We start from the raw sequence: 26,308 nt of genomic DNA on the forward strand, positions 1-26,308 counted from the left end.
TTTTGAATGCCTTAGAGGCCGCCATCCCAGTGTGGGAGTAGTTATCTGTCGAATAACGAACCTTTTCACAAAACTTTCTTTTTATTTTATATAGTTCATTTTATTAACAGTTTTTAAATTTTTCATAAATGTAACATTTTTGTAAGACCTGAGGCATTGTTAAAACAGCCAAGAAAATCGGAAGGCATGTCTAATCTAATTTATTTTTAATTAAAAAGCAGGGGGAAGCAGTATCCCAAAACAGTAAGCTTATCACTCTCAGCCAATAAGTTTAGAATGTGATGCATGCTGGCTTATTTATTTTTAAGGTACTTGTGTACAAATGCTATGATTTTTTAATATTTGTGTACCGCCTTTCTACATTACTGTACTCAAGGCAAATTACAAGCCATAGGAATCACAAAATAGACAATAAAATTCACATTGCCAGCTTACAGCAATTCAAACTATAATTCCAACCAACAATAAAATTCACATTGCCAGCTTACAGCAATTCAAACTATAATTCTAACCAACAAAATGAAAGAATCTAATTTGTATGTAGCATTACAAGATAATGACAACACAATATCAGTGTGCAGCAAAACAAAATCACTCCCATCAATTGCAACAAATAAACAAGCACAAACAACCATTTCAAGGCCTGTCCACCCACAGCAGGCAGTCCTGCCACCCAAACCACTCTGATCCTGAGAACATAGCACATTCAACTCCATAGACTCAGGACCAAGATGATTTTGAATTGACAGCTTCGAGATCTGTGAGAATGTAAGCCCCTATTTCTCCAGTCTAAATCCAGCCCTTTATCTGCTACACCACACCGGCTCCCTGGTTGTGGCAGACATTCACTCATCTTCTAAATAATCCATCTGTAGCAGCTTGGTCTCTCTCAAGTCCCAACATAAAAGCTCCACTTCAATGCTAGTGAAGGAAGAAAAGCAGCAAAGATCAAGATCATCAATAAAAGGTGAGAAGTTTGTACCTTTTCAGAAACCCATGTTTGCAAACAAGTCTTTGCAAGACCTGGATGTTTGTGAGATTTAAATTTACTGCTACACAGACAGGATAGATAAGCAAAAGCATAACAGATGGAAGCTAGAGACTGGCACCATTAACTAGGGGCCTGGATCTTTTTGTGACTGCAAAATCTTTGACTAATTTCCATGCCTGCTGTCAAAATAAAGCATGGATTGAATATAGCCCAGTGAAGTAATATATGCATACAGTTGCTCTATTTGGTAGCTCACTGAGCAACGGGCAGACTGATCTGGTGCATGGCATCTACGTCACTGAAAAGCCCCATGTATTCTTTAACCAGCTCTTCTTTTCCTTCTCCCTTCATCCCCGCTCCTTCTTCTCAGCTCATGCAATAGGTCAGGGGTCAGCAACCTTTTTCAGCCATGCACCGGTCCACCGTCCCTCAGCCCATGTGGCTTGCTGGACTATATTTTTTTGGGGGGGGGATAACGAATTCCTATGCCCCACAAATAACCCAGAGATGCATTTTAAATGAAAGGACACATTCTACTCATTTGAAAACACGCTGATTCCTAGACTGTCCATGGGCCGGATTGAGAAGGCGATAGGGCCGCATTTGGCCCACGGGCGTTAGGTTGCCTATCCCTGCAATACTACATGGCAGCTCATCTGGAAAAATACTTGTGCCTCTCAGGTCTCCATGACCTAAGGTTTTGATCACAACTTCCAGCCATCACTTTAATGTTCCACTTCAGTTTGTCTCCCCCTGCTTGTCTGTTTTAAAGCCAGTGGCCTTCAATAGAATAAGGCATCAGGAAATACACATGGCTTCCCCAGCATTCACTGACCAAGATCTCAGCACATAAAGAGTGCAAATGGGACCTGGCTTCCGAAATCTGGGGTGGGTTCCTTTCTATTCTGCCTTTAAATTGAAGTATGTCCTTAGCACTGATTTCATATTTGGGGGTGGGGGGGAGAGACACTTGTGAATATGTCATTTATTATTTTGGCACGATATTTTTGTTGCTATCTGTGTCACCTAATGATAGGTACATGAAGACTTGAAGTGTGAACCTATTGTTTTACCATCAGCAGAGAAACGCTTCCTTGTTTTCTTCTCGGAGGAACTGTAGGTCTTCCACATGGAAGCAATTGTTTCATCAATGTGGAGACTCTGGGCCAAACATGATGGTGAGGCGTATTTGAATCAGCCTTCTCCAACCTGGGGCTGTCCAGATGTTTTGGACCACAGCTCCCATAATTCCTGGCCAGTGGTGATGCTGGCTTGAGCTGCTGGGGGTTTTAGTAAAAAAAATACGTGGAGGGCACCAGGTTGGCAGAAGCTGGTTTAAGCCAGCATGCATCCAGGTGCATAGAAACAGGAGGGGTGGGTCAATATTCAATCTGGGTCACTTCTGAAAAGCAGAAAATACTGGATTAGGTGGACAAATGATATAAGGGAGAGTCTAATGTCCCTAAAAAGCACATAGCTAGGTATCTGTTAGCAAAAAAAATCTCTTATTTAGTAGCAGCCATTGTTTTCCTAACTTGTGTGTGGGGGGGGGGGGGTACTTGTTAGGGATGTATCAGTTACTGTCACACACAAAAAACAACATACGAAGTGAGGCAGGCATACGGAATCAAAAACTCACAATGAGCTTATTCTGTAGGCACTGTTGACACTATTTAAATGTTAAACAGTAATAGTACAGTAATATTAATACACTTTGCAGAACACCCACTTTCATGCATCAGTACAACTGTGTGCCACAAAATTTACCTGAGGGGGAAAGAACTCTGCAGACCAATGCAATGCCAGAAATTGCAGCAATTAACTAATCCTAGCATGAATAGCCACTTTAACACTGCTGTGAAACATGAGGTGTTTTCTGCTTGTTAGAGAGACCAGTTGGACTGAATGCAGCATAATGTGTTAACAAGTAACGTGAGAGAGAAGGGAAAAGGTGGGTAGTAGGATTGTCCATGTTATGTATTGAAGTTCTCACCCTAGGCCACTAGGGGGGTGTATATAGTTCATTCTGCTGCAGTTTTCACTCAGGTCCGCATATGCAAAAGAAGGATTGTAAAGTGACGTTCAGGGATTGGTTAACTGCGGAAAGTTGTTACTGTTGCTTTGTAGCTGAGTTCTATATAAGCAGGCTGCTGAGGCCTTCAGCTCACTTCTGTTCCAGCCTGAGAATAAACAAGAGCTGTTTGGAAATCGCTGTATCGTCTGCTGTGTCCACCCACAACCTAACAGTCCAGATTCTATATAGGCAAGATTATCTGTGAAAAAGCAAAAAATATCAACAGCTGTAGTGTCTCTTTTGATACTTCAGCAAGTGGAGCAAAGATCCAGTATCATTCAAAGCTGATTAATTTAGCTAGCTGTTTATTATATTTATATATCACTTCACAGACCCAAAAGAAGTCCTGAAGCAATTTGCAGGACAATAAAAATGCAAAGTACAAAATGCAATAAGAAATTCAATATGCAACACAATATAATGCTGTATACAATAAGAAATTGAAAGCGAGTTGACTTGCATTCAAACAAACACATATAGTCCACTTCCTTGGACTTGACATGTGGTGCAGCATCCAGAAGGATTGTTGTTCAAGGCCTACAGACATGGGGGAAAGAAAGTGCACCCTCTTCAAATTCTGTGGTTTTACATATGAAGACATAATAACAATCATCTGTTCCTTAGAAGGTCTTAAAATTGGGTAAATACAACCTCAGATGAACAGCAACACATGACATATTGCATCGTGTCATGATTTGCTCAACAGAAATAAAGCCAAAATGGAAAAGCCATGTGTGAAAAACTAAGTACACTTTATGATTCAGTAGCAGCAATAACTTGAAGTACTTGTTTTCTGTGTAGGACTTTATCAGTCTCTCACATTGTTGTGGAGGAATTTTGGCCCACTCTTCTTTACAATGTTACTTCAATTCATCGAGGTTTGTTGGCATTTGTTTATGCACAGCTCTCTTTAAGATACCACACAGCATTTCAATTGCGTTGAGGTCTGGACTTTGACTGGGCCATTGAACACCTTGATTATTTTCTTTTCCAGCCATTCTGCTGTAGATTTGCTGGTGTGCTTGGGGTCCTTGTCTTGTTGCATGCCCCAGTTTTGGCCATTGTTTGGGTTTTGCATGCACAAGGGGGGGGGGGAGAAAAGTATAAGAGTTGTCCAGAGAGAGGTAAAATAAGGGTTCTTTGCAAGCATCCAGGGTTTGTAACAGCTGATGATGTTTGCTTTCTGTCTGAGAAAGTGTTTGCTGATCGTGAATCCTGTCAGTGAATGAAGATGTTTTAGCCAGTGAGAGACTCTTGCTGAGTGACGCTTCTTCATGGTTGGTTCAACTTTTATTATTTAGCTTGTTAGGAGATGTGATAATTGAATGTTTTGCTGGAAATGTTGGTGCAGCATGAAAATAAGTTTTCAAAATAATCTGTGTACAAGTGAAGATCCTAGGGGAGGAAGGGGGGAATAATGGTTTGGGTAATATTATTATTATTATTATTATTATTATTATTATTATTATTATTATTATTATTTGTTACTGCCATTGTTATATTTTGGCAACATTCCCCCCTTTTTACTATAAAAATAGATGTTTCTTTTGATCTTAAGTATTTTCAACCTATTGCTGTATTGCTTACTTCTTTCAATATGCATTTGAAGTACACTTTTATGACTTAGGACCAGGTTAACTCTAACCCCCCCACCCAACCAGCCATGCTCCCTGCCCTGCAACTACCATTGTTCATGCTAGGAACCCTCTGATTACATGCATGTAGCCCCATTGTCCCTGTTCCTGGGTTCTTAAAAGACATAATGAGCCTGCCATGCTCCAAAAAGGGCCATGAATTTGCAGCATATAATAGAATTTCTCCCCCAACCCCTGCCACCATGACTCCTGTGCTTTCCTGAGGTCACCGTGTCATCAGTGTATTTTGTTTTAAAACGGTGAGACATACTGTATATTAGTGATGCAGAGCTGTAGCAGGGGGAGGGAGAGGGGGGCTAGCCAGGTTTTTTGCCCCAGATGAAGCCTCTAGAGGGGTGTCATTGACCCAACTGTGTGTGTGTGTGTGTGTGTGTGTGTGTGTGTGTGTATGTGTGTGTGTGTTCGCAAATGCATGTGGAGGAGGTGCCAAACTGGGTCTTTGACCCAGGTGAAATAAAGCCTAGTTTCGCCCCTGAGCGATGAATGAGGCTTTGCCCTTTAAGCCAGAGCTTACTATTTCACCAAACCAGTATTTTCATTCTCCTGCCCCAGCCCAGCTGCTACTCCTAACAAGAGTCAACACACTGTCTCACATTCCTTTTCCCAACACACAAACACCAGTATTGTTACAGAATGTGTTGTTTTCATACAAGCCTGCAGTTCTGACACCCGCTTGAGGATCTTTTGACCTTGAACATAAATGCACCTCATAATTTGGCACCCCAGGGGTTGGTATAGTCTAGGTTTGCCATATTTCAAAAAGTGAAAATCTGGGCACAAAATCTAAAAAAAAGGGGGAGGTGCAACATGGCTTGCTATGCAGATTTTTAAGCGATTTCCGCTCTGATACTGTTTCTGACTGCTGTATTCTGGCTATGTCCGGGAAATTCCAGACATATAGCAACCCTAGTCAAGGACAAGAAGGATAAATCTCAAGGAATTTTATTGTCTCAAATGGGTAGTGCAGTGGTTTTCAGCCAGTTTGCTGTGGCACACTGGGGTGCCTTGAATGATGGCCAGGGGTGCTGCAGGCAACACTGGCCTCTGTCCCTCTTTCTTTACCTCCCTCCTCTGATACTTTCTTGCGGGTCTGCTTCCCAAAGGCTTGTGCAGCTGTTTGTTGCAGCAGCCATGGCTACAAGCTCCCGAGGTGAATGGTGCCTCTGGGACTGGTCAGGGTGTGCAGGTTGCCAGGAACTGAGGTGGCCTTGGAGTAAGCAAGCAAGCAGGAGAGGGATCCCAGCCAGCCAATCCACCAGCCCTTGTTGTTGGGAATGGACAGACAAGTCCCAGGCCCTTGTGGGGCAGTGTGAGGAGGCATCTCTCTTTGGGGCGGGGTGTGTGTGTTGTAGCTCAGAGACCAGGGGCAGCAGCAGCGGCTGCCTGGAAGACTCTCAAGGAGAGGAGGCTGAAGAAACACTCCACAAGGGAGGGCGTTTGAAAAAGGGTGAGAGGCCGCCAGCTCTGCAAGGAAGGGGTGACATAACTGGGCTCCTGAATCCCACTGGGGTGCTGCAGAAAGAATGTAGTTGGTCAAGGGAGCTGTGGACTCAGAAAGGTTGAAAACCTCTGGGGTAGTATATTAGCAAACTTGATGTGAATCAGAGTTTAAAACTAGTAAAAAAGTTAAACCTAGTAATTCAAGCTATTGGTTCTGAAATCAAGTGTGAAAACACATAGAAAAACTAAGCTGCATTAAAATTGGTAAGAGAAAGTGAGAGTGGGTGGAGGGAGGAGATTGGCTGAAACAGTGAGAGGGGGGGAATGTGACCAACGGAACAAAGGTGGCATCAGAAGGAAAATGCATGCTGGCTTGAGCCACTTGTTTTAGAAAGAGAAGGGAGGTTGCCAGAGGTTTTGGGTGGTGATTTTGTGAACTTTTGGAAAGCTTTTTGGGCAAGAATCTGAAGAAAGTGGGTGACTTTGAGGCAACGCTAGGGGACAGGCTGAAGTCAGAGTTTCATTTCTGCAAGAGAGCAGTAGTGGATTCTTGTGGGTAATGAGGGAAAGGGAATATGAGATTTTGTGGTGAGATCGCCAAGAAAGAAGGAAAGAAAAGAGCACAACCCTAAGAAAAAGAGACCTGGTCAGGTTTGAAAGGAGAAGAAGAGAGAGTGTGATGGATCCAATTAAATATTTGCATATATTTAAATGAATTGCATATGCAAACATGGTTATCTTTCTCTCTCTCCAGGAGAACTGAGTGCACATCCCACATGCCACCCACATCCATCATATTTCTCAACAGCCTCTGTTAAGTAGTTTCAAACATGCATTTAGTGAATGGAAATCTGCAATTTTGCATGAATTGTAGTCTCTACCATACATATAGGCACACATCTGAAGAAAACAGTTATAGTAATAGCATGCCTCAATAGATATCATGCTACTGAAAAACACTATGCAGCTGCTTTACAGAATCCCTCCCTGTAGCAATTCTGTACCCTTCTGCTTTTTAAATTATTGTTTCATTCTTTTACCAAGTTCTGTCAAGGCGATGTACTCAACCTCTGCAGCACTAGAGCACAAATATGTCCTGATTTTTAAAAGTAAATATCATCTCCCCTCCACCCCACCCCCCACCCCCCACCCCCACAGCAAAGCTATCCTACCTACCACTGCAGTAAAGTTAAACCCCATCCATTACAGTACTGGCATTGGATCAGAACTGGCATGACTACTGTGGAGCTAAGAATAACATTCAATTTTTAAAAATAATCAGATGAAAAATCCTTTAGCTGCTCCAGACACCCCACATGCCTGGCATTCAGCATCGTGCTGTGGCTTGTTTTCTCTCAAAAAGAAACCTCTCTTGGCTCATCTAGGGATTCAAAACTGGGTCAAGTGTTCCAAAGATGGCAAATTCCCCCCCCCCCTTACCGTTATCAACACTGAAAACGCATTGATAAAAATAAAACTGTGGTTTCCTTCTCCCTGAGCACAGGAATATAACACATGTTGAACCAGGATCAGTAATAATTAGGATAAATAAATATAGCTGGTATTTAATTTGAAACAGTATCTTGCATCTTAATGCAAGCATTAGCAACATTTCATCTGCCCTGCTTGGAAACTTGCCACGCACCGCCAGTCGCTTGCTTTCTTGACACCGTTCCCCACTCTCCCTCTTGTCTATATTGGGGCTGCTAGCCAGCTTATATCTGGCAACTATCTCACTCCCTCAGGAGAAACGAGGTCCAGCTCCCCTGATTCAGGCTGCTTACTTTGCCAGTGCCTTACAGAAGATGGGAGGTTGTGTGTGTGGAATACGTTCATGAGTTAAACAGCAATGTCGCCCCATTAATAAGTAAAGATGCTCATCTGGGAGCCAAATTAATAAAACTGGCTTTCTCAGAGTGAGCAAGATGAATTGAAGATTTCGCTGATCAGAGATAAACAGACGACAGCTTTGCCTAGTTCAGATTCATTCCAGTGACTGGCACACCGGGGGGGGGGGCACACACAAAAAAGCCCTCATGGTGACAGGAAAGACACCCGCTCCTTTGCTTCCGCCAGATGGAGTAGATAGGGATAAGTGGCTGGGGGGGGGGGGAATAGATGCTGGCTGGCTGAATGACTTTCTTGACAGGTAGTGGAGCTACAAGGCAGCCATCTTCCCCAGAATTGACTTGGGTAACTTCATTCTTGCTAAGAGAGTGCTTCTGCTGTTTCTGTCCTGCCATGGTTTTCCATTTTGGTTTGTGGAGAGTGTGGGTAGTTTATTAATTAACTCATTACAGTGGTACGTCAGGTTACATACACTTCAGGTTACATACTCTGCTAACCCAGAAATAACACTTCAGGTTAAGAACTTTGCTTCAGGATAAGAACAGAAATTGTGCTCTGGCGGCGCAGCAGCAGTGGGAGGCCCCATTAGCTAAAGTGGTGCTTCAGGTTAAGAACAGTTTCAGGTTAAGAACAGACCTCCAGAACGAATTAAGTTCTTAACCAGAGGTACCACTATACATTTTTATCCTGTCTTTCCTCTAAGGAGCTCAAAGCAGTGTATCTGGCCCCTGGCCCCACTTCTTATTCTCACAACAACCCAAGGTGGATCTTGGGAAGCATGGCCAGTTTGGTTGCACCAGGTGCAGAGCTTCTGGGGCACCGCAACTATGACATCCAGCGGAAGGCAGGGGGAACCAGATTTTGGTGTCGCACAGGTTACTCCTGAAATTTGAGGTGCCAGGGTCCACCACTGCAATAACCCTCAGAGGTAGGTTAGTTTCAGAGCTAGTGGCTAGCCCAAAGTCACCTAATGAGTTTCGCAGCTTAGTGAGGAGTTGAACCTGCCTACCTCCAGTCCAAGTCTAAACACACATCAACTGCACTAGCTAGTGTGGTGTAATGGTTAGAGCATTGGACTATGACCTGGAAGGCCAGGGTTCAAATCTCCACTCAGCCATGAAGCTCACTGGGTGACCTTGGGCCAGGCTCCATCTCTCAGCCTAACCTACTTCACAGGGTTGTTGTGAGGAAAAAATGGGGATGAGGAGAGCCATGTACACTATTTGAGCTCCTTGGAGGAAAAGGTGGCATATAAATGCAACAAACAAACAAACCACACTGAAGGTGTGGCTGAGCTGCAAAAGCAGCATGTGGCTCTTCAGGGTGGTCAGCTGGATCTGCGTGAACCAACTAGAGAAGGATAATCTTGTAGGCTTTTTGTGTGGCTTTGGGGAGAGCAGGTTTGCATACAGATTTCTTCAGTGAAAGCCAGTCTTGCTACCGGTAGATGCGTGAGAACGTGTGAGGTTTCTGTAGGAGGTGCACAATCCCTTACATTCTCACACCCTTTTGTGTAGAATCATTTGATTTTCCTAAATTCCTGCTTAGCTACCCACCACCAAATGGCTTATCTAATGATTTATTTTGCTTTTCTTCCACTGTATGTGTGCTATTCAAGGGAAGACAAGGAGGAAATATAAGAAGGTGGGGAGCTCTCCAGGATTGTGGGAGGCATGAACAGAATTACAGTACAAAAGAAAATATATGTGTGCTTGCCCTGTGCTGCTGTTTCACAACAATCTCTGAGTCTCTGTGTGAAGTTTTCTAGGCACACTGGCAGCTTTGCAACTTTGGTGAGGGGAGGGATACAGGGAAAGGAGGCAATTGCATCCCAGACCCCAGTAGCAAATGTTGATTATGCATAACTGTGTTTCTGACATAGAATGCCATGCAACAAAACGTTTTCAGTGTAAGTGTGCTGCACAACATCTCTTGCTCCCACTGTTCTCACTCAAGTCATGATACATTATCTCAGCCTATCATAGAATTATTGACTAGGGAGGCACCTTCAAAGACATCTAGCCCAACTTCCTGCTCAGTGCAGAATACAACTGTAGCACTTCTGACAGAAGCCCCTGTTTTGCTCTGCTCTCTCAAACATTCACCATAGAACCTCATTTCCAAACCCCCTCAAAGTCTTAGCTATACTCCTCAGGAGAGGCTCCAATTTGTCAGTGTTCTTCACCTCCGAGTTCCAGGGCGTTCAAGAACCAAGGTACAACTGTATGGTGCTCAGAATTGGACACAATGTTCCAGATGTGGCCTGACCAGCACAAAATAGAGTGGAACTATTGCTTCTCATGATGTGGACACTACAGGCTGGGTTCTGTTAAGCAGCTGTGCTAGCAGGAGCTAGTGCAATGTGTCCCACTAGTGCCTTGGGGCTTCAACCCTCTCCTTGCCCCCTGTGCTCCCCCCCAAATCATCTCTAGGTGGTTGGGGGAGACCCAAAAAAACTGCACGTGGGGGAAGGAGAGCAGAGACTGTTACCTCTGACAAACTGAAATGCTTGTGCTGATGGAATGGTCATAATAGTGTGGCGTTGAATTCCTCCCTTTGCTTCTTCAATGCAACCTAAGAATGCATGGACATTTTTAGCAGCCACGTCGTGCTGCTGGCTCATGTTCAACTTGTAATAAACTAAGTCATTTGGATCCTTTTCACATATGCTGCTTTCAAGCAAGGTCTCCTCCATCCTATATTTGTGCCTTTGATCTTTATTTTATTTTTGGACCTAATTGTAGGACTTCACATTTATCTCTGTTGAATTTAATCTTGTTGGTTTCGGCCCAATGTTCCAGCCTGTCAAAGTCATTTTGAATCTTGATTCTGTCTTCTATGGTGTTAGCTATCCCTCCTAGCTGTGTGTCATCTTTAAATTTAATAAGCATCCTCTCTATGCCCTCATTCAAGTCATTTATAGCAATGCTGAATAGCACAGGCCCTAAAAGAGAGCCCTGTGGTTCTCCACTTGAGTCTTCCCCCCCCCCAGGCAGCTGACTTAGAGCCATTAATGAGCACTGGCTGGGTTTAGTTGTTCAACCAGCTGTGGCTCCACCTGACATTAATATCATTTAGCCCAAATTTATCTGTCATTCATCAAGGATCTCATGGATGACTGTCCAGTGCTTTGCTGATTTTTTTTAAATAAACTTTTAAGGTGGCCCTCTATTATCCTTATTTTGCAAATGGTGAGAGGTGCAGAAGCTGATAGTAGTGTCTTCTCTAAAGCAGCATTCCTATGCACATTTACTTCAGAGTAAAACCCTTTGATCTCAGTACTTCTGAGCACGCATACATGGGAGTGCCATACACAAAGTGATATTTGAACAAGAGAAACCATGATTCAAGGTCAATAATAAAAGTATATTGTGTAGAATATACATTCAACCATTATTTGATTCAAACCTGTCTTCATTTATTGGGGTTTTATGCAATCTTCTTGGTCAGTTCCAGGAAAATCTGGAGGGTATGAAAAATTTGAGCAGAAACTTTAGAGGTTTCCATGAAGCAGTTGCCAAATGAAAATTTGGTGATCTTCTGAAAACTTTTTTTGAACTAAGGAAGCATACTAAGCTTGGCTGAAGCCTTTAGTCATGCTAGGAGGTAGGAAGTTCATATCCAAGGTAGGTTTCTCTGTGGATGAGCTCCCACTATCCACTTCCCCATTCCTATTTCCATTCTGTTCCTTATCTTTTAAGTCAGGGCCACATCTCTTCCCAAGCACCACAGGATCTCTTCTGAAATGAGAGAATTAAATCCAGCAGCTGGCACATATGTCACCTGTTTGGAGCCTCCCAGTGGGGTCTAGAGATGGCTGAAGCAGAAGGAAGGTTGCAGGCACTGCAGCCCATTGGTATGCACACACGATAAGAGTGCAGGCAGCATGGAATTTTAATGAGTGATTATGTTCTTCCATCAAGCTAAATTTAGAACCAAACCCAAGAAGGTGAAACCCTCTCACCTTCTGCCAAAATGTAGATGAATCATGAGCAGCTTGTCCTTAGTCAGCTTCCATCTTGCTCATACTCTTGTCTTCAGCACCAGTGGCTTCCTAGACAGACTGGGGACAGAGGGACCGGTATTCTCAGCAGTGTCTGCCTGTTTAACTGCAGTTTATTTCTCAGGTGAGACTGCAGGTTCTTTCCTTCCATATAGCACAGTCCAAATTTGACTACAGAGCATGCCTGAAAACCACCTGCATTCCCATTTACAGTAGCAAGAGCTTTTGTGGACATGGGAGTAAAGACATTTAGGAAACACATTTTGTGTGTGTGCACGGTGTGTGTGAGAGAGAGTTTCTTTATGGACTGCCATTAAAAAATTTAAATACTGTAAGAGGGAACAACTGACAGCATGTGACAAGCTCCCTGAGTCCCAGCAGCAAGTACTTTCACAGACCTGGGTGCCTGAAATACTGCCTGAAGATAGATCATCCTGGCTGCATTTTCTCAATCCATACTAGAAGATCCACTCCATACTCTCCTAGCTATCCTGTGAGTAAACAAGTGCATAAATCTGACAGATGCTGCATATTTGGATCTTCAGGAGACTTTGTGCTAAAGCCCTTCCCCAAATGCTTCTAAGGAAATGTGGTGATTGTTAATATTACATGTTGCCAATATCCCTCTCAAGTCCTCCTTAAATGCAAAATATTCTTCTAGTGCAGCATTATGGAGAGGAAAATTAAAATTGTCAGGGACTCAGTCAACAAGAAAGGGAGTAGCTTGGGAAGCATTGTGAATAAGAGGAAGTTGTAACTCATAGAGCAGCTGGAAGATCCCTGCCACCCTGTGGCAAGTTTTGCATTTCAGCTACCCACTCCATACACATAACCAAGAAGAACTCTACTTAATAATATATGGCACATATCAAGGATGTGGAAACTGCAGAAGAGAGGCGGGGGTTATTTTAAAGGGGGGCAAAGTGTGGCAAGGAAAGGGAATGGGAGGGTTTTCAAAGCTGTACTTTCAGTTGCTGTGGGATTTCCATGACATAAGCACATTCTGGGGAGCCCCATTCATTTCAATCAATTGCATGCTAGAGAAATTCCCAGATGATTATGTTGTCTATTGGTGACTAACACAGGTCTTTTCTGCTTGGGGAATTGCTGAGTGTAGCCCATAATAGCTGTTGCGCTTCTTTGCTTCCTGAGTCATGCTGGCCTGAGAGTACCATATACAGTAGCTGGGTTACTGACCCAATTGGAGAGAGTCTGCAAGAGACCTCCATTGTTAAGAGTAGTTAGTATGTGTTTGTATTTTGAATCAGCATGTCTAAAGGAGACTGAGTCAGCCCAGAGGACCAAAGGGATTCTTTCCCTTTCATTGCCTTCCCCTGAATCCTCCATGCTTGCAGTGAAGTTGACTAGATTGCACAAGACATGCAGTTTGTTTTTGCAGGGCATAAACATTCATCTGTCTTTTCTGAAGCCCTGGCACTTCCCAGATTTCTTCTGCAACTTGTCCTCTGTTCACCCTTCTTATCCTGCCTTACATGGATGGTCCCCTAGTCCTGCCTGCTTTTATTCCCTAGCACAGGGGTGGCCAACTCCCAAGAGACTGGGATCTACTCAGAGTTAAAAACTGGCAGTGATCTACCCCCTTTTGGGGGGTTCAGGTCAAAGTTGTTGAGCTTTTTCAGGGAGGAGGTAAAATGTTGGGGGTTTTTTAGGTGACCTACAATTGTTCAGCTTCTTTGGGGGGAGCCAATGATCTACCAGTGATCTATCGCAGATGTCCAGTGATCTACCGGTAGATCACAATCTACCTGTTGGACATGCCTGCACACATACACTTGCAGAGACACAACTTATCCAGACTTCTTTTTTCCACAACAGATGGGCTACTGCTATTATACATTTGTTGCACGCAGTACAGACATCCTCCCTTGAGGATGCACTTCTATTGTAGGGATACTTCAGTTTTTTAACACTATATGGGCTGGTTTTTTGTATCGAGGGAAAGGTGATAATCCCTGCCAGTTTAGGCTGCAGTCATATAACTGGGAGTAAGTATGTCCCACTGAACTCAATGGAATTTGCTTCTTGTTATAGGATTGTACTGTTCTTTTGATTTGCAGAAATGTGTGGACTGTTGTTCTGAACTGCAGTGAAAGAAGTATGATTACTTTGCCTGTTTCAAGTCTTTATCATGGGCGTAGGCGTGGGCATTTCTATGAAAGACACTGCTTCTCCTAAAACAAAATGATCTTAATACTACTCAGGAGGTTGCACCATCATCAGGAGATTACAAAACATAAGATCTGGTTCAACATCCTGTTCTCAAAGTGGCCAAACAGATGCCTGTGGAAAACTGGCAAGCAGGACTTGAGCACAAGAGCCCTCTCACCTCCTGTGGTTCCCAGCAACTGATATCCAGAAGTATTACTGACTTTGACCATGGAGGCAGAACGTAGCCATTGTGTCTTCTAGCCATTGATAACCTTATCCTCCATGAATTTGTCCAATCCTCTTTTAAAGCCTTCCAAGTCAGGTGGGGCCATCACTGCTTCCCATGGGAGCAAGTTTACCTGTGCGCCGAGTGAATAAGTACTTTCTTTTATCTTTCCTAAACCTTCCAACATTCAGCTTTGTTGGATTTTTGTCCAGGAGTTCTAGTATTATGTGATTATTCACTTTTCTATCATTGTCATTTGTTTCTGTAACCTCCTGCAGCTTGGTTGCCATTCCCCACCCTAGTTTGGGCTTCTTCCCACATTATTTCCTTGGAAGATCCTAGCCAAGCACAGACCACTAAGTGAACGTTGTGGCATCATGACACACAAGCAGAATGCCACTGAGGGGGCAAATAAAGTGAATTCTTCGCTGCCTTGGATGAATTGCCCTCACTGTGAACAAACACAAATTCAAGGAAACTGCTGAAAAAAAACAACTGAAGGCTTAGTAATTAAATAGTTATAGACTGCCAAAATTGTTAGTGGAAAAACATGATATATTTGGCACAGCCTTGAAAATACACATTTTTAAAAAACTTCCTGGCCAACTCCCCATCTAATATGAAATCAATATTGATGTCAGTAAGGAAGGTTTCCAGATGGTGCAGATCCATGCACATCCCAATTCTATGAGTGTTTATACTACCACTTTCTTACTTTGGGGTAGGGCTGTAGCTCAGAGGCAGAAAAATCTGCTCTGCATGCATAAACTCTCAGCTAAATCTCCGGAATCTCTGGGTAGGGCTGTGAGAAACTTATCTGAATGGACCAATGATCTATAGGCAACTTCCTATGCATTCCATGTAGTTTATTGAGAAACAACTATACTCACACTTTTTTTTTGCTGCTGCATCACACTGTTGACTCATGTTAAGGTTGTGGTCCACTAAGACCCCAAGATCCTTTCCACTGTACTACTGGCAATCCAGGTGTCCCCCATCTTTCATTTGTCCAGCTGGTTCTCCTGCCTAAGTGTAGAACCTTACATTTGTCCCTACTGACATTCATTTGGTTAGTTTTGGCCACTTCCTCACATTAGAGCTTCTAGGTGCCAGCAGATTTCTGCTTACTTAAAAGACTTTTCCTTCCTCTCCACCCCTAGCAGGCCCTTCACACCTGCATCTGCTTCTGCGGGTCCCCTAGTCTTCTGTAACAGGTTTGGGAGCATGTAGGGTGCTGCAGGAGGGAGAGGGAATCTGTTCTGCAAACACTGTCCATTCTATTGGTGGATGTATGTACACCACTGGATATCAACCCCCCCCCCCCGGGTTTTGCTTTTTTCTGCTGGAGGAAAGAACATCAATTGCTAATGTTCAAAAAGGACATGACCAACGGTAAACAAGGTAAGGAGCCAATTGTGTTACTCAAATTTTCCTTTGAACATCTGTTATTTTTTTTCTGTTGCAGAGCCATAGTTATTGAAACATTGTCTGAATTTCAGAACAAGTTCTGCCCATGGACATGTGGGCAGTGCAGGGAGTTTTTGCAAAACAGTTTTATATCCGGAGTCAACTGAGACAAAGCTTTGTTTACATGCTTTGTAGGTTGTTATGGACAATGATTACAGTTTCTCTGAATGTGACCATTTTGGAAACTGAAACTTAAAATCTACTCCATTGCTCATTTGCTATGTCATTGCAGAATCCAAATACTGGTACTTTGACTTTAGCAGGTGGTTGAGGCAGTTAAATAACTCCAGTAGCATTTCCATTACAGTGCATGGTCTTCTCAAATCTAAGAATGTTTCATTTCATCCATTTGTTCATGTTATACCCCACTTTCTCTCCCAATGGAAACTCATATTTCATAACACCTTTCAGTTAAAAACAACAGCCCAGCAGCCCAGCCCAAAGTGCCCTGAACTGCAGCTGGACATAATGACTGCACTATGGTCTGTTCTTTATTGTTATAAATCATTCAAGGCCCATCCTAGAAGCCCATCTCTGAATCTTGAAATCTCTACAGATCCTGCCACACTGTGCATGGATTTCATTGACTGCATAATCATATGAATGCATCCCATATGGAACTCTGGATCTTCTCAGATATCCAGAGGACAGCAGTGTTCATACATAGCCGATTTGAGAAATCTTCTGTTACATTTATTCTAGTACCCTAGACTCCTTGAAACACCTCATTTCTGTTAGATGGACTGTGATCAGGGCTGTGACTTCAGCCTGTCTAAGCAACAAGCAACAACTTTAAGTTGTCAGCCTTGCCTCAGAATCTCTTTACCCTCTGATCCCCAAGTTTATTAGATTCTTTCAAAAATATTTAAGATTTTCCATCTCTTTGGGGACAGGAAAACAAGTGTTAACTACTTCCCATTATTTAAATACCTATTAAATCACACAACATTTAGAGAGCAAAAATATGTTTGTCAAGGAAGGTAAAAAAAAATCTGGGACATTATTTTTTTAAAGAAAAAATATTTTTTAGACAGCCTTTTTTTAAAGGAGAGTTGTACAGAAGTTCAGTTTCAAACCCAATGCCTAGATTATAATTAACATATCATTACAAAAGGAAGGTGCCTACAAAAGCCCATGGGTAGGGTTTCCATACATCACCCAAATATGGCAGCCCAACAACTTTGCCAAAAAAACAACAACTCAAAAACTTTTCTGTCCAGATTTTCAGTGCTTGAAATATGGCAACCGTACCATGGGGTCCCAGGCACACACACACAGGGTCTGTGTCCCCCTTGGATAATGGAAGACACGGCAGAGAGTGTGATGCTTTAAGAAATATGGTTTATTCACCTATTTACACCTTCAGTCTGCATGAAGTCCATGACTCTTAGAAAGTGGGTTTTCCTAGGTAATTAGTTGTGTTGTTTCAAATGGAATTACTGAGTTAGACCTCCCAGCACTTTTGGACTCCTTCTCTCAGCGTGAACACAGCTCATTCTTGACATCTGATTTTCAATTGGCCTCTGATTCCCAGCACTTCATTCCAACTCTCAATGGAATGTTGTCTCCCCACACTACCTCACCAGCCTTATGCTATTCAAATCATTTCCCCCCTCAGCCTGTTTTATATTATTCCCTCCTGTAGTCCCTAATTTAATTTTGCTGCAGCACCGACATCTGTGGTTGGTACTGTTGCCCTTTGTGGTTGTAATCATTGCCCTTTCACATCTAATCCACAATCTAAGGAAGAAGGATGCACTACTTCCATGCCTGAGGCCTTTTGGGTTATGCTGCACCAGCAGACTTGCACCAAGAGTAGCACAAAAATTGTCTCCCTTCTACACCTGTGTTTTCATTTGCTAATTGTTCACTAATTAGCATTAATTGTCTCTTGCCTGCCCTAGAATCATGAAGCACATTGAGACTGCCATCAGAAATCACAACCAAGCGGCCTTATTATCGAGACCCAATTAGGAACAAAATGCTCACTTCATTATCTTATGACGTGGGGTTTTTTTTGTTTTTTGTTTTGTTACTGTGAACTTAATTAATTAGAGTTCAGTTAATGCTAAAATGGCCTGGCTGTTTCTCCTCTGCTGGGACTGTGATGAAGGGGAGGCAAGGTAGGCCTTCAAGGCTGAATTTTGTTCACCTTGAAGAGCATGGAGAAGTACCAAACCCTACCTAGTTTCAAGACCCCCAAAGTAGAGGGACCTTGCAGAGCGAATGCAAACTAGTAAACTCCCATAGTAAAGTCTGCTTGCTTAGGAGGTGTAAAATGAAATGGAAAAAAGGCATATACCGGTAGTTTTGTGGCTGCCAGTTTCTAAGCTAGAGACTTCCCCATGCCTTTAAAATTAACATAAGAATTATGTTGTATCAGGCCAGTAACCTGTTCTCACAGTGGCCAGCTGGATATCTGTGGGAAACTCAGTTGGTAGAGCATGAGACTCTTAATTTTAGGGTTGTGGGTTTGAGCCCCACATTGGGCAAAAGATTCCTGCCTTTCAGGGGGTTGGACTAGATGACCCTTGTGGTCCCTTCCAGCTCTACAGTTCTGTGATTCTAAGCACATAAGCAGGACATGAATTGTCACTGAATTAGAGACCAGGCAACAGTGATTTTTCCCTCCCATTTTCACCCAGTCCTTTTACTGGTTTCTCACCTGCAGTCAAAGGTGAGGCAGATGAAAGGCCTGAGACAAGACAGGTGAGAGAAGGCACTACTGCTGCTGCTTCCTTTTCCAGTTCAGCAGCACCAGGGGTGGGGGGGGATCTCTGGCTTGCGATTTGGCCACTCCTGAACTTTCTAGCAGTATTACTAATCCAATTGAAAATTAAACCTTAAAAACAAAAGAAAAATATGGGTCATACTGACATATGACAGAATTAGAATAATAAAGCTATGGACTCCTGATGTGAATCTGAGCATATCATTCAACATGTTTTTCTATTCACATCAGCAACAATGAACAAGAAAGAAGTTTATTTTGTTTAAGAAAGTGACAAATGCTTTCACAATTGCCCAGTCAACATCCAGATCTCTATAAAGAATGTGTCAATGCCAGTGAACCAATTGCTAAGATACCGGTAATGTTCAATTTTTATTTTAGTTTTTGCAAAGCACTTGTACAAAAGAACACTTTGATCAGCCTGGAGCCTCTGATTATGCCCCTCAGCTAATAAATATCACTTTACAGGAACCCTATGCTGAAGGAAAGTGTGTGGTTAGAAATACCCAACAGGGTTTGGAGGAAGTTGCAACAATAAAATATTAAGAGAACATGTTCCTTCTAGGGGGCAGTTAATTAAATTGCAGTGCCCTGATCTTTGGATGTGAAAGGCATTCAACAGTTCCCATTGACTTCAGTGTGAACTATGATTAGTCATCTCCACTGAAGCCAAACTTTGATCCCTCAATATAGCCTTACATTACCTAATGCCAGGGACCTAGCTGTTGCCTTGCCATTATATTTTTGATGCTTCAATGCACAATGCAGGAAACTCTATAGTTTTTTCTCAAGGCAAAGTACACTGGAATTGAATGTAGTTGTGAGTTGTCAGATCTGGTGTTTCAGATCTCTAGCTGACAATAATGAAAATGGAGTTTGGGAAGCTTCTCGTTATCTTCTCCCCTCTAATCCAATTCAATTTTATTGCATAAAAATTACAGTGGTACCTCGGGTTACAGACGCTTCAGGTTACAGACTCCGCTAACCCAGAAATAGTACCTCGGGTTAAGAACTTTGCTTCACGATGAGAACAGAAATCACGTGGTGGCGGCACGGCAGCAGCAGGAGGCCCCATTATTATTATTATTACTAAAATAATATCAAATGAAATACCAGAGTAGATAATGACTATGGCTGGGTTTGCACATAACACTAAGCTAAACTGCGGCTTAGTGTGAAGCAATCAGCATACTGGTGTGTAGTTAGAAAATTGTGTCTACTTCTCCTTCCCCAATTCTGCTGCTGTTGCACCACCAAGAACTAAGCCATGATGTGACTTAGTGTTGTGTGTTAGGCTAGTGGTTTGTCTTGCTCCAAACAAGCCACAAGCTGTAACCAAGGTTTTTTTATTGGCTTACAACTCATGGTTTATTTGGGGAAGACAAAGCTTGAGTGTCGCTTCACACATAACACTAAGCTAAATCATAGTCTCCTGGTAGTGCACACAGTTGTGAGGGAGGAACAAAGCAGCCAAGTTTTTATGTGCACTAACCTGCTTCATAACTGGTTTGGCTTAGCGTTGCATGTGAATGACAACTATTAAAAGCATGCAAATGCAAATATCATATTTGATATACTTTATATACTGTATCATAGATCTGTAGAGTTTGAAGCAACCACAAGGGTAATCTAAGTCCTTGCAAGGGTAATCTAAGAACCTTGGACTGCAGCTTCTCAGCTATTTTCAAATACTTGCAAGGGAGATTTCATTTCAGTTTGTTCCCATAGCTGCAGAAAACTCAGTTGACGTCTGTTCCAATTCAGCAGTAAGCAGTGGATTTTCCCAGGCAAAGCAGTGGGACCAAAAAAGTACTTGTCGGAGCCGTGATTGGGAATCCACAAGTGTGTGGATGAGTCCTGAGTTAAACAGTGTAACCAGATCACTCTGCAGTTTCTTTTTGTCTCCTGCCCTTTGCATTTTATATTGTACATGTTATATATTGTCATAGGAATTCTAAGGTAACAATATTTTCTCATGCTGCTAAATAATCAGTGTAATTCAACAAAACTGTTTTGATTATTACTATTTTTTTAAAGCAGGGGCTTTGACTTCCAGGTCAATTCATGACATATCACTTCTGTAAACACTTTAAAAAATGAGGATTAAATGGTGGGTGACTGAGTTTGCTATACAAAACCCCCTAAAATTACCAGTCTTGTACCTTTCCCTCTGGTTAAGTCCATTCTTCATCAACTGTGGATCTACTAAATCTGGCATCATGTCCAGGGTGGATCTACTAAATCTGGCATCATGTCCAGGGCATTTTTGTGATGCATGAAGCTGTCATTGGGGATCACCTCATAGGATCTGTCCGTGGTGCTATCATGTTTGGAATTTGTTGATCATTGACAAGGCCGAATAAGTTTTTGTATTTCTAGTACAGATTTCCTTTGTCTTTTGTTCTCATCAGATAGATGCAATTTTGTTTTTAAGATTTTAGCACTCCTGGTTTGACTTGGTAAATGCTTCCTTAGCTGCTGATAGATTTTATCTACAAGGAGGAAATGCATTTTGAATTATAGCACTAAGTAAAACCATCTTTATACAATACTCTGTTTTCAACCTTAGCTGTAGCAGAGATATTAGTTCACTGTGACTAGCTTCTCTGTGCAGGGGGCAGCAGAGCATTTTCTCTTACCAAAAACTTCTATGGAGGTCACCCCCAAATTACAGTCCACTTATGCAAATTTTCTACTTTCAAAGGGTCTACTGGACAAAGCTGGCTTTTTGTGTTTCCGAACACTAATCACATACAGTGCCACTGCAAGTGTGCAAAAGGGGGAAGGGACCTACCTAGATCTCTCCCTGTTCTCCTTTCAGAAGCAAAGCCCTTCCTCCTACCAGATAAACCCTTATCCTCACCTTCTCTTTTTCCTTTCATTTCAGGGCAAACGCTATAAAAACTCCTTGGAGACGGTGGGAACTCCAGATTCCAGCCGAGGTCGCAGTGAAAAGAAAGCCATTAAGTAAGTCCCAGGAGGAATTAAAGGAGTGAATGGATTGGAGGTGCTTGGATCACAGTCACTGCACAATGGAGATATTCATTGGGGGGGGGTGTTGGCTGTTTTGCCTTCAGGCAACCCTGTAACTGAAATGCTGGGCACCTGCATTTGCCCTCACCGCAGTAGTCCTAAGCACGTGTCTCCTCCACTAGTCCTAAACATATATATATATCACACCACTGCAGTAGCATCCAGTGTAGTAGAGCATGGCTACCCTCCCAACACTGATATCTCTGCAGCGTACCTGGTCAGGACTGAGGTGAGACTGAGTGACATAGCTATCAACCTTTCCCCTTTTTTTGCGGGAAATTCCCTTATTATAGCAGTGGGGAATAGCTGGGAGGGTTGACAGCTATGCTGAGTGATGGTGAGGTCAGGGCTGCACTACTGGTGTGTCCACGCAGCCCCAAGCTCTCCTCCCCTCTGTCTCTCCCCAGACCTCTCCTGATGAGTTGCAGTGGTGCCAGTGTTGGGAGGGCAGCTTCACAGTACCACCACACCAGCTGCTACTGCACCACTGTGAATGTGTTGTACACATGCGGCTCCTGGTATTGCTTCAGTTTGTGTAATTGTTCCTGTATTATTATTATTTTGTAAATACCCGACTCTTGTGCATATATCTTTATGTTTTCCAACCAGACAGTAGTCCAAAATGCTCTTGACACACCTGTAAATATTTCTTGTCCCAATATTCATCAGAGTAGCACCACTTCTTTCATTACCCTGAAACTTTGCCCTACAAAAATAAGGCTGTCCTCCTTATATTGCTCTTACCCTCTCACTATAGTAACCTGACACCTGTAGTCACACCTCCGCATCCCAAGGCTCAAAACTCCAAGTGCTATCCCTCAAAAAGCAATTCTATCCCTATTACATTTCTGCAAGCCTCCCCCACCCCCACATTTACTATTTTACCTGCTTCTTTGACATTTCCCCTGGGCACACCCTGTATTTCAACACATTTCAGACTCTCTCCTTCCCTACACATGTGATGTCAACAGATTCAGACTACCCAAGAGATCAGTACCAAACTGCAGTTCTGCCTTATATATAACCATCCACACTTGATATATACCAGTCAAAATAAGAGTTTAGCCTTTCTTCTGTTTCTGGGCACATGATAAATCTCCTGAATGGAAAAGCAAACCATCAATATTTTCCTTCTCTAGAGCTTAGTCTCAGGCGTGTCTGTAGTGGAAAAGTTAGTAAAATCCTCTTGGCCCCTTTTCACGGGGTGAGAAGATAATTATTTTATTTATTATTTATCTCAAAAAAATTTATTTATTGCCTGATTGCAAAAACAACAACTTCAAGGTGGTTATGGATATTCTCTATGTATGTAGATTCCTGAGCCTTAAGACCATGCCCCCCACATTTTCAGATTGTGGCAATTGGTTCCAAGCAAAATGCATGGCTGGCTGCATAGTCTTCCTTTAGCCTGAATAAATAAATAAATCCTTTCCTCTGAAACAACTCCAAGTCATTGTGGTCTATGGACTTATTCCAGGTTCCTTTGTGGCTGTGTGTGTTCACACAAAGAAATGACTTGGCAATGAGTTGTGTAGTAGTAAAGTGGCATAGAAGACTCAGCAGTGGGACAAACTGTAAACAGCATATTTGTCTATGTCACTGTGATTTAAGCCCCTCTGATCTCCCCCCCCCCCCGGTTATATGAAAATATTCTCTAGCAGGAAGCTGGGGACTAAGCCAAATTCCACATTCCCACCAATTATATGCTACCTTAGCAGCTGTGGAAGAGCTCTCTTAAGCTTTATCCTTTATCAGCTTTCTGATAACATGATAGGGCCCACCCTTCTCTATAAACACTTCTGGGTCTCCTTCTCCTCATTGTCTTACATAAAGAATAGGTTTTCCCAACTTTGCTCCATAGGAGCCCCTGTTGTTTACTTGAATGTTTCTTTCATTGCATTTTCTTGGGACCTTCCCGATAAATATTGTTGAGGATCTACTGTCATTTGGTTTGAAGGCTAACGGAGGAGAGAGACCTAGAACACTTACTCTCTTTTTAAAAGTAATGTGTGTCACATAACATTTTCTATATATACTTTTCATCTACATTTGTAACCTAACCCTTGTTAAAATTGTACTTGTTCCCCAAAAATGTTTACAATGTTTCTGGTTTGTTGGCAGGAGATGATTCTGCTCAGCTCCTTGAGCTGGACTTCTTCAAAGTAGATGCTTCCTTCTTTTTGTCCCTGAAGGGTGTGGTGGGTTCAGGGCTATAACATACAACAAAGGGTGTTCTGTGTAGAAAAGATTTATAACCCGATCTTTGTACATGTTAACTTGGACTCAAGGCCACTGATTTCAGTGGGTCTTTCTCCTAAGTAAATGGCATAGGATTAAAGCCTGACACTGCATTCCTATGCATGCTTACTTGGAAGTAACCCCGATTGTTTCCAGTGGGATTTACTCCCTAGTCAGTGTGTTTAGGATTTCGCCTAGTTACCCAGTGATTAACTCAGAGCTTTCCCTTAGAAGCAAGGAAGAGATGGAGCATATCATGGTATTTGAGTATTGCAGTAGCACATGAAGCTGCTGTGCTAAGCAATGTGGTGGAACAAAACCTTTAAGGTGCCTAGGCTATTCCTTTGACTCATCAATGCAGCTGAGCTCATAGCTCAATTGAAGCTGGGTCTCCATTTATTTCTTCCCTTTCTTACATTTAGTTCTTCCCTTTCTTTCACATTGCAACAATTACTTATGATGAGTTGAGTTTATATGATAGGGATACATCACGTTGAGGTGAAATTTCTCCCATGGTTACGATTCCTTGTAGATTAACTCCCATGTGGTGAAACTGATATTTTGTCTCATCTTCAGGAATGATTAAAAACTCACATTTCCCAAGAGCGTGATTAAGTATCAGTTTTGCAACATGGCTGGTGTTTTGCCTTCCAATATGATCATACAAGCTAACCCTCAGTTCCTCGCTGCCATCTGCCTATGCGACTGCCAAGTCAAATATTCTGCAGTACAGGACACTGCAGAGATCTGGCATTTATTCCAAGGAGTTCAGTGGTGAAGCTGAGTTGTTGTGAAATAAGGGAACTTGATTACATCCCATGGAACTTTGTGGATCTGGTAAAAGGAGTGTTCCTTCAAAAGTGTGAACATCTGGCACTTTCTGACTTGTATCTCCTCCTGTTTGGTGCCAAGAAACCCACTGGGGTGATGATACGGAGGGCCAAACTGCACAAACTAACTATGTAGCATTAAGCTGCATGTATGTGTTTTTCCTTTATTTAACAAGTGCGGGAGGAGGGTGATTGTCATCAGGACCACAGCATGCACAGAGGTGAAGTTCATTATTTCCTTCTCCAGACACAATCCCAAGGGCAACACTTCTCTCCCTGCAAGCTTAGAAAGAATATTCCTGTTGTTGCCAGTGGGAGCTTTTGTTCTAAGCCTTATAGCTTGCATACAGGGTGCATTTTCATCTTGGACTGTGGTTGTGGAGGGAAGGGATACCTCACCTTCCTGCATACTATAGTTATTGGGAGACCCAATAAATAAAGAAAAAACGTATTCACGACTGCTTGCGATGCTATGCCCTTAAAGTGACATCTAGTTTGACCCCCAAACAGAAAGATTGGTGACATTTCAGTATGTGTGCATTTGTGTTGTGCAAGCATTTATGTGTGATTATTCATATATATGTGTGTCTGTGTGCGCACGCACTGTATGTAGATGTGTGCTTACACCTCATATTTCGCATGAGTGAGTGTGTATGTGTGCACATACTTGCATATAGGTAGATATTGCATCCTTGGATGCACGGTCCCATCTGTAGCTTCAGTCTCTGAGTGTCACTGCTTTCCATTAGCTAAATCCTTAGCAGAACCAGATGTGATGAATACAGAGATCTGGGGTCGTGTTCTTTTATCATAAATGTGTGATACTCACTGTTGTCTCCCTGGTGTCTTTGGGACCTGGCGGGCTGTGTACATTCTGCTGTCGCTGGATGGCTATGCCTATGAGTGGGTCAAGATCCATGATACAGCAGCAGCAGCAGCAGCAGCAGCACTAACCGCCACTAAACATAGCAATGTGGAAAGCCTGGGACTCTTCACTCACATTGCACAGCAGCAGAAGTGTTTGCCTTGCACAGTCCCATTGCAGGAGGCCTCTATGATTGACACCCCTGATCCCAAGCTCAACAAGGCAAGTGACATATGAGGAAGGAGGCAGGCAGAGATTCACAGTCTTGCCTCTCCACTTTCCCCACTTCCTTGTAACACTTTTCTTTGTGTTTCCATTCCCTGTGAAGGAGCCTTGAGTTCAGGCGCTTGCAGACTGCTGCTATTTTGGGGTGGGATTTAATCACGTCCTGGTAAATTCAGGTTGTGCGAGTATAGCTGATTGTGAAGTTCTGCACAACTAAATAAGAAGAATGCACTGGAAAGTGTGGGGAAACGCTTTCTGTGAACCCAACGCCCAAGACAAATGCTGAATAAACAGGTCATCTGGGGGAAAAGCAGTTACCCTTTATCCCAGGTTTTTCATTTTCTCCTCTTATGTCTCTCAAGAGGCCAGTGGAAAGGCTTTTCATCCTCAAGCCTGGAAGGAGGACAGTTAATGAGCAGCGAATGGACTGCGCACAGAAGTGTACCCTGGAAGGAACCTTTGATGTCTCCAGTAAATTTACCAAAGAGCCACTTGACTTCAAAGACCATTGTT

General features: G+C 42.7%; 1 protein-coding gene across 6 annotated transcripts in view; it reads left to right on the top strand.

The window, feature by feature from the left end:
* SYT7 (synaptotagmin 7) overlaps nt 1–26,308 on the top strand; it is a 212,876-nt gene that overhangs the window by 116,513 nt on the left and 70,055 nt on the right. For all 6 annotated transcript variants that reach the window (XM_033157118.1, XM_033157075.1, XM_033157083.1 and 3 more), the window contains exon 3: nt 21,492–21,571. In XM_033157118.1, the coding sequence (XP_033013009.1) occupies nt 21,492–21,571 (80 nt within the window). The remainder of the gene's footprint in view (nt 1–21,491; nt 21,572–26,308) is intronic.

This window comes from Lacerta agilis, chromosome 1, assembly GCF_009819535.1.
Source record: "Lacerta agilis isolate rLacAgi1 chromosome 1, rLacAgi1.pri, whole genome shotgun sequence".
Taxonomy (NCBI): domain Eukaryota; kingdom Metazoa; phylum Chordata; class Lepidosauria; order Squamata; family Lacertidae; genus Lacerta; species Lacerta agilis.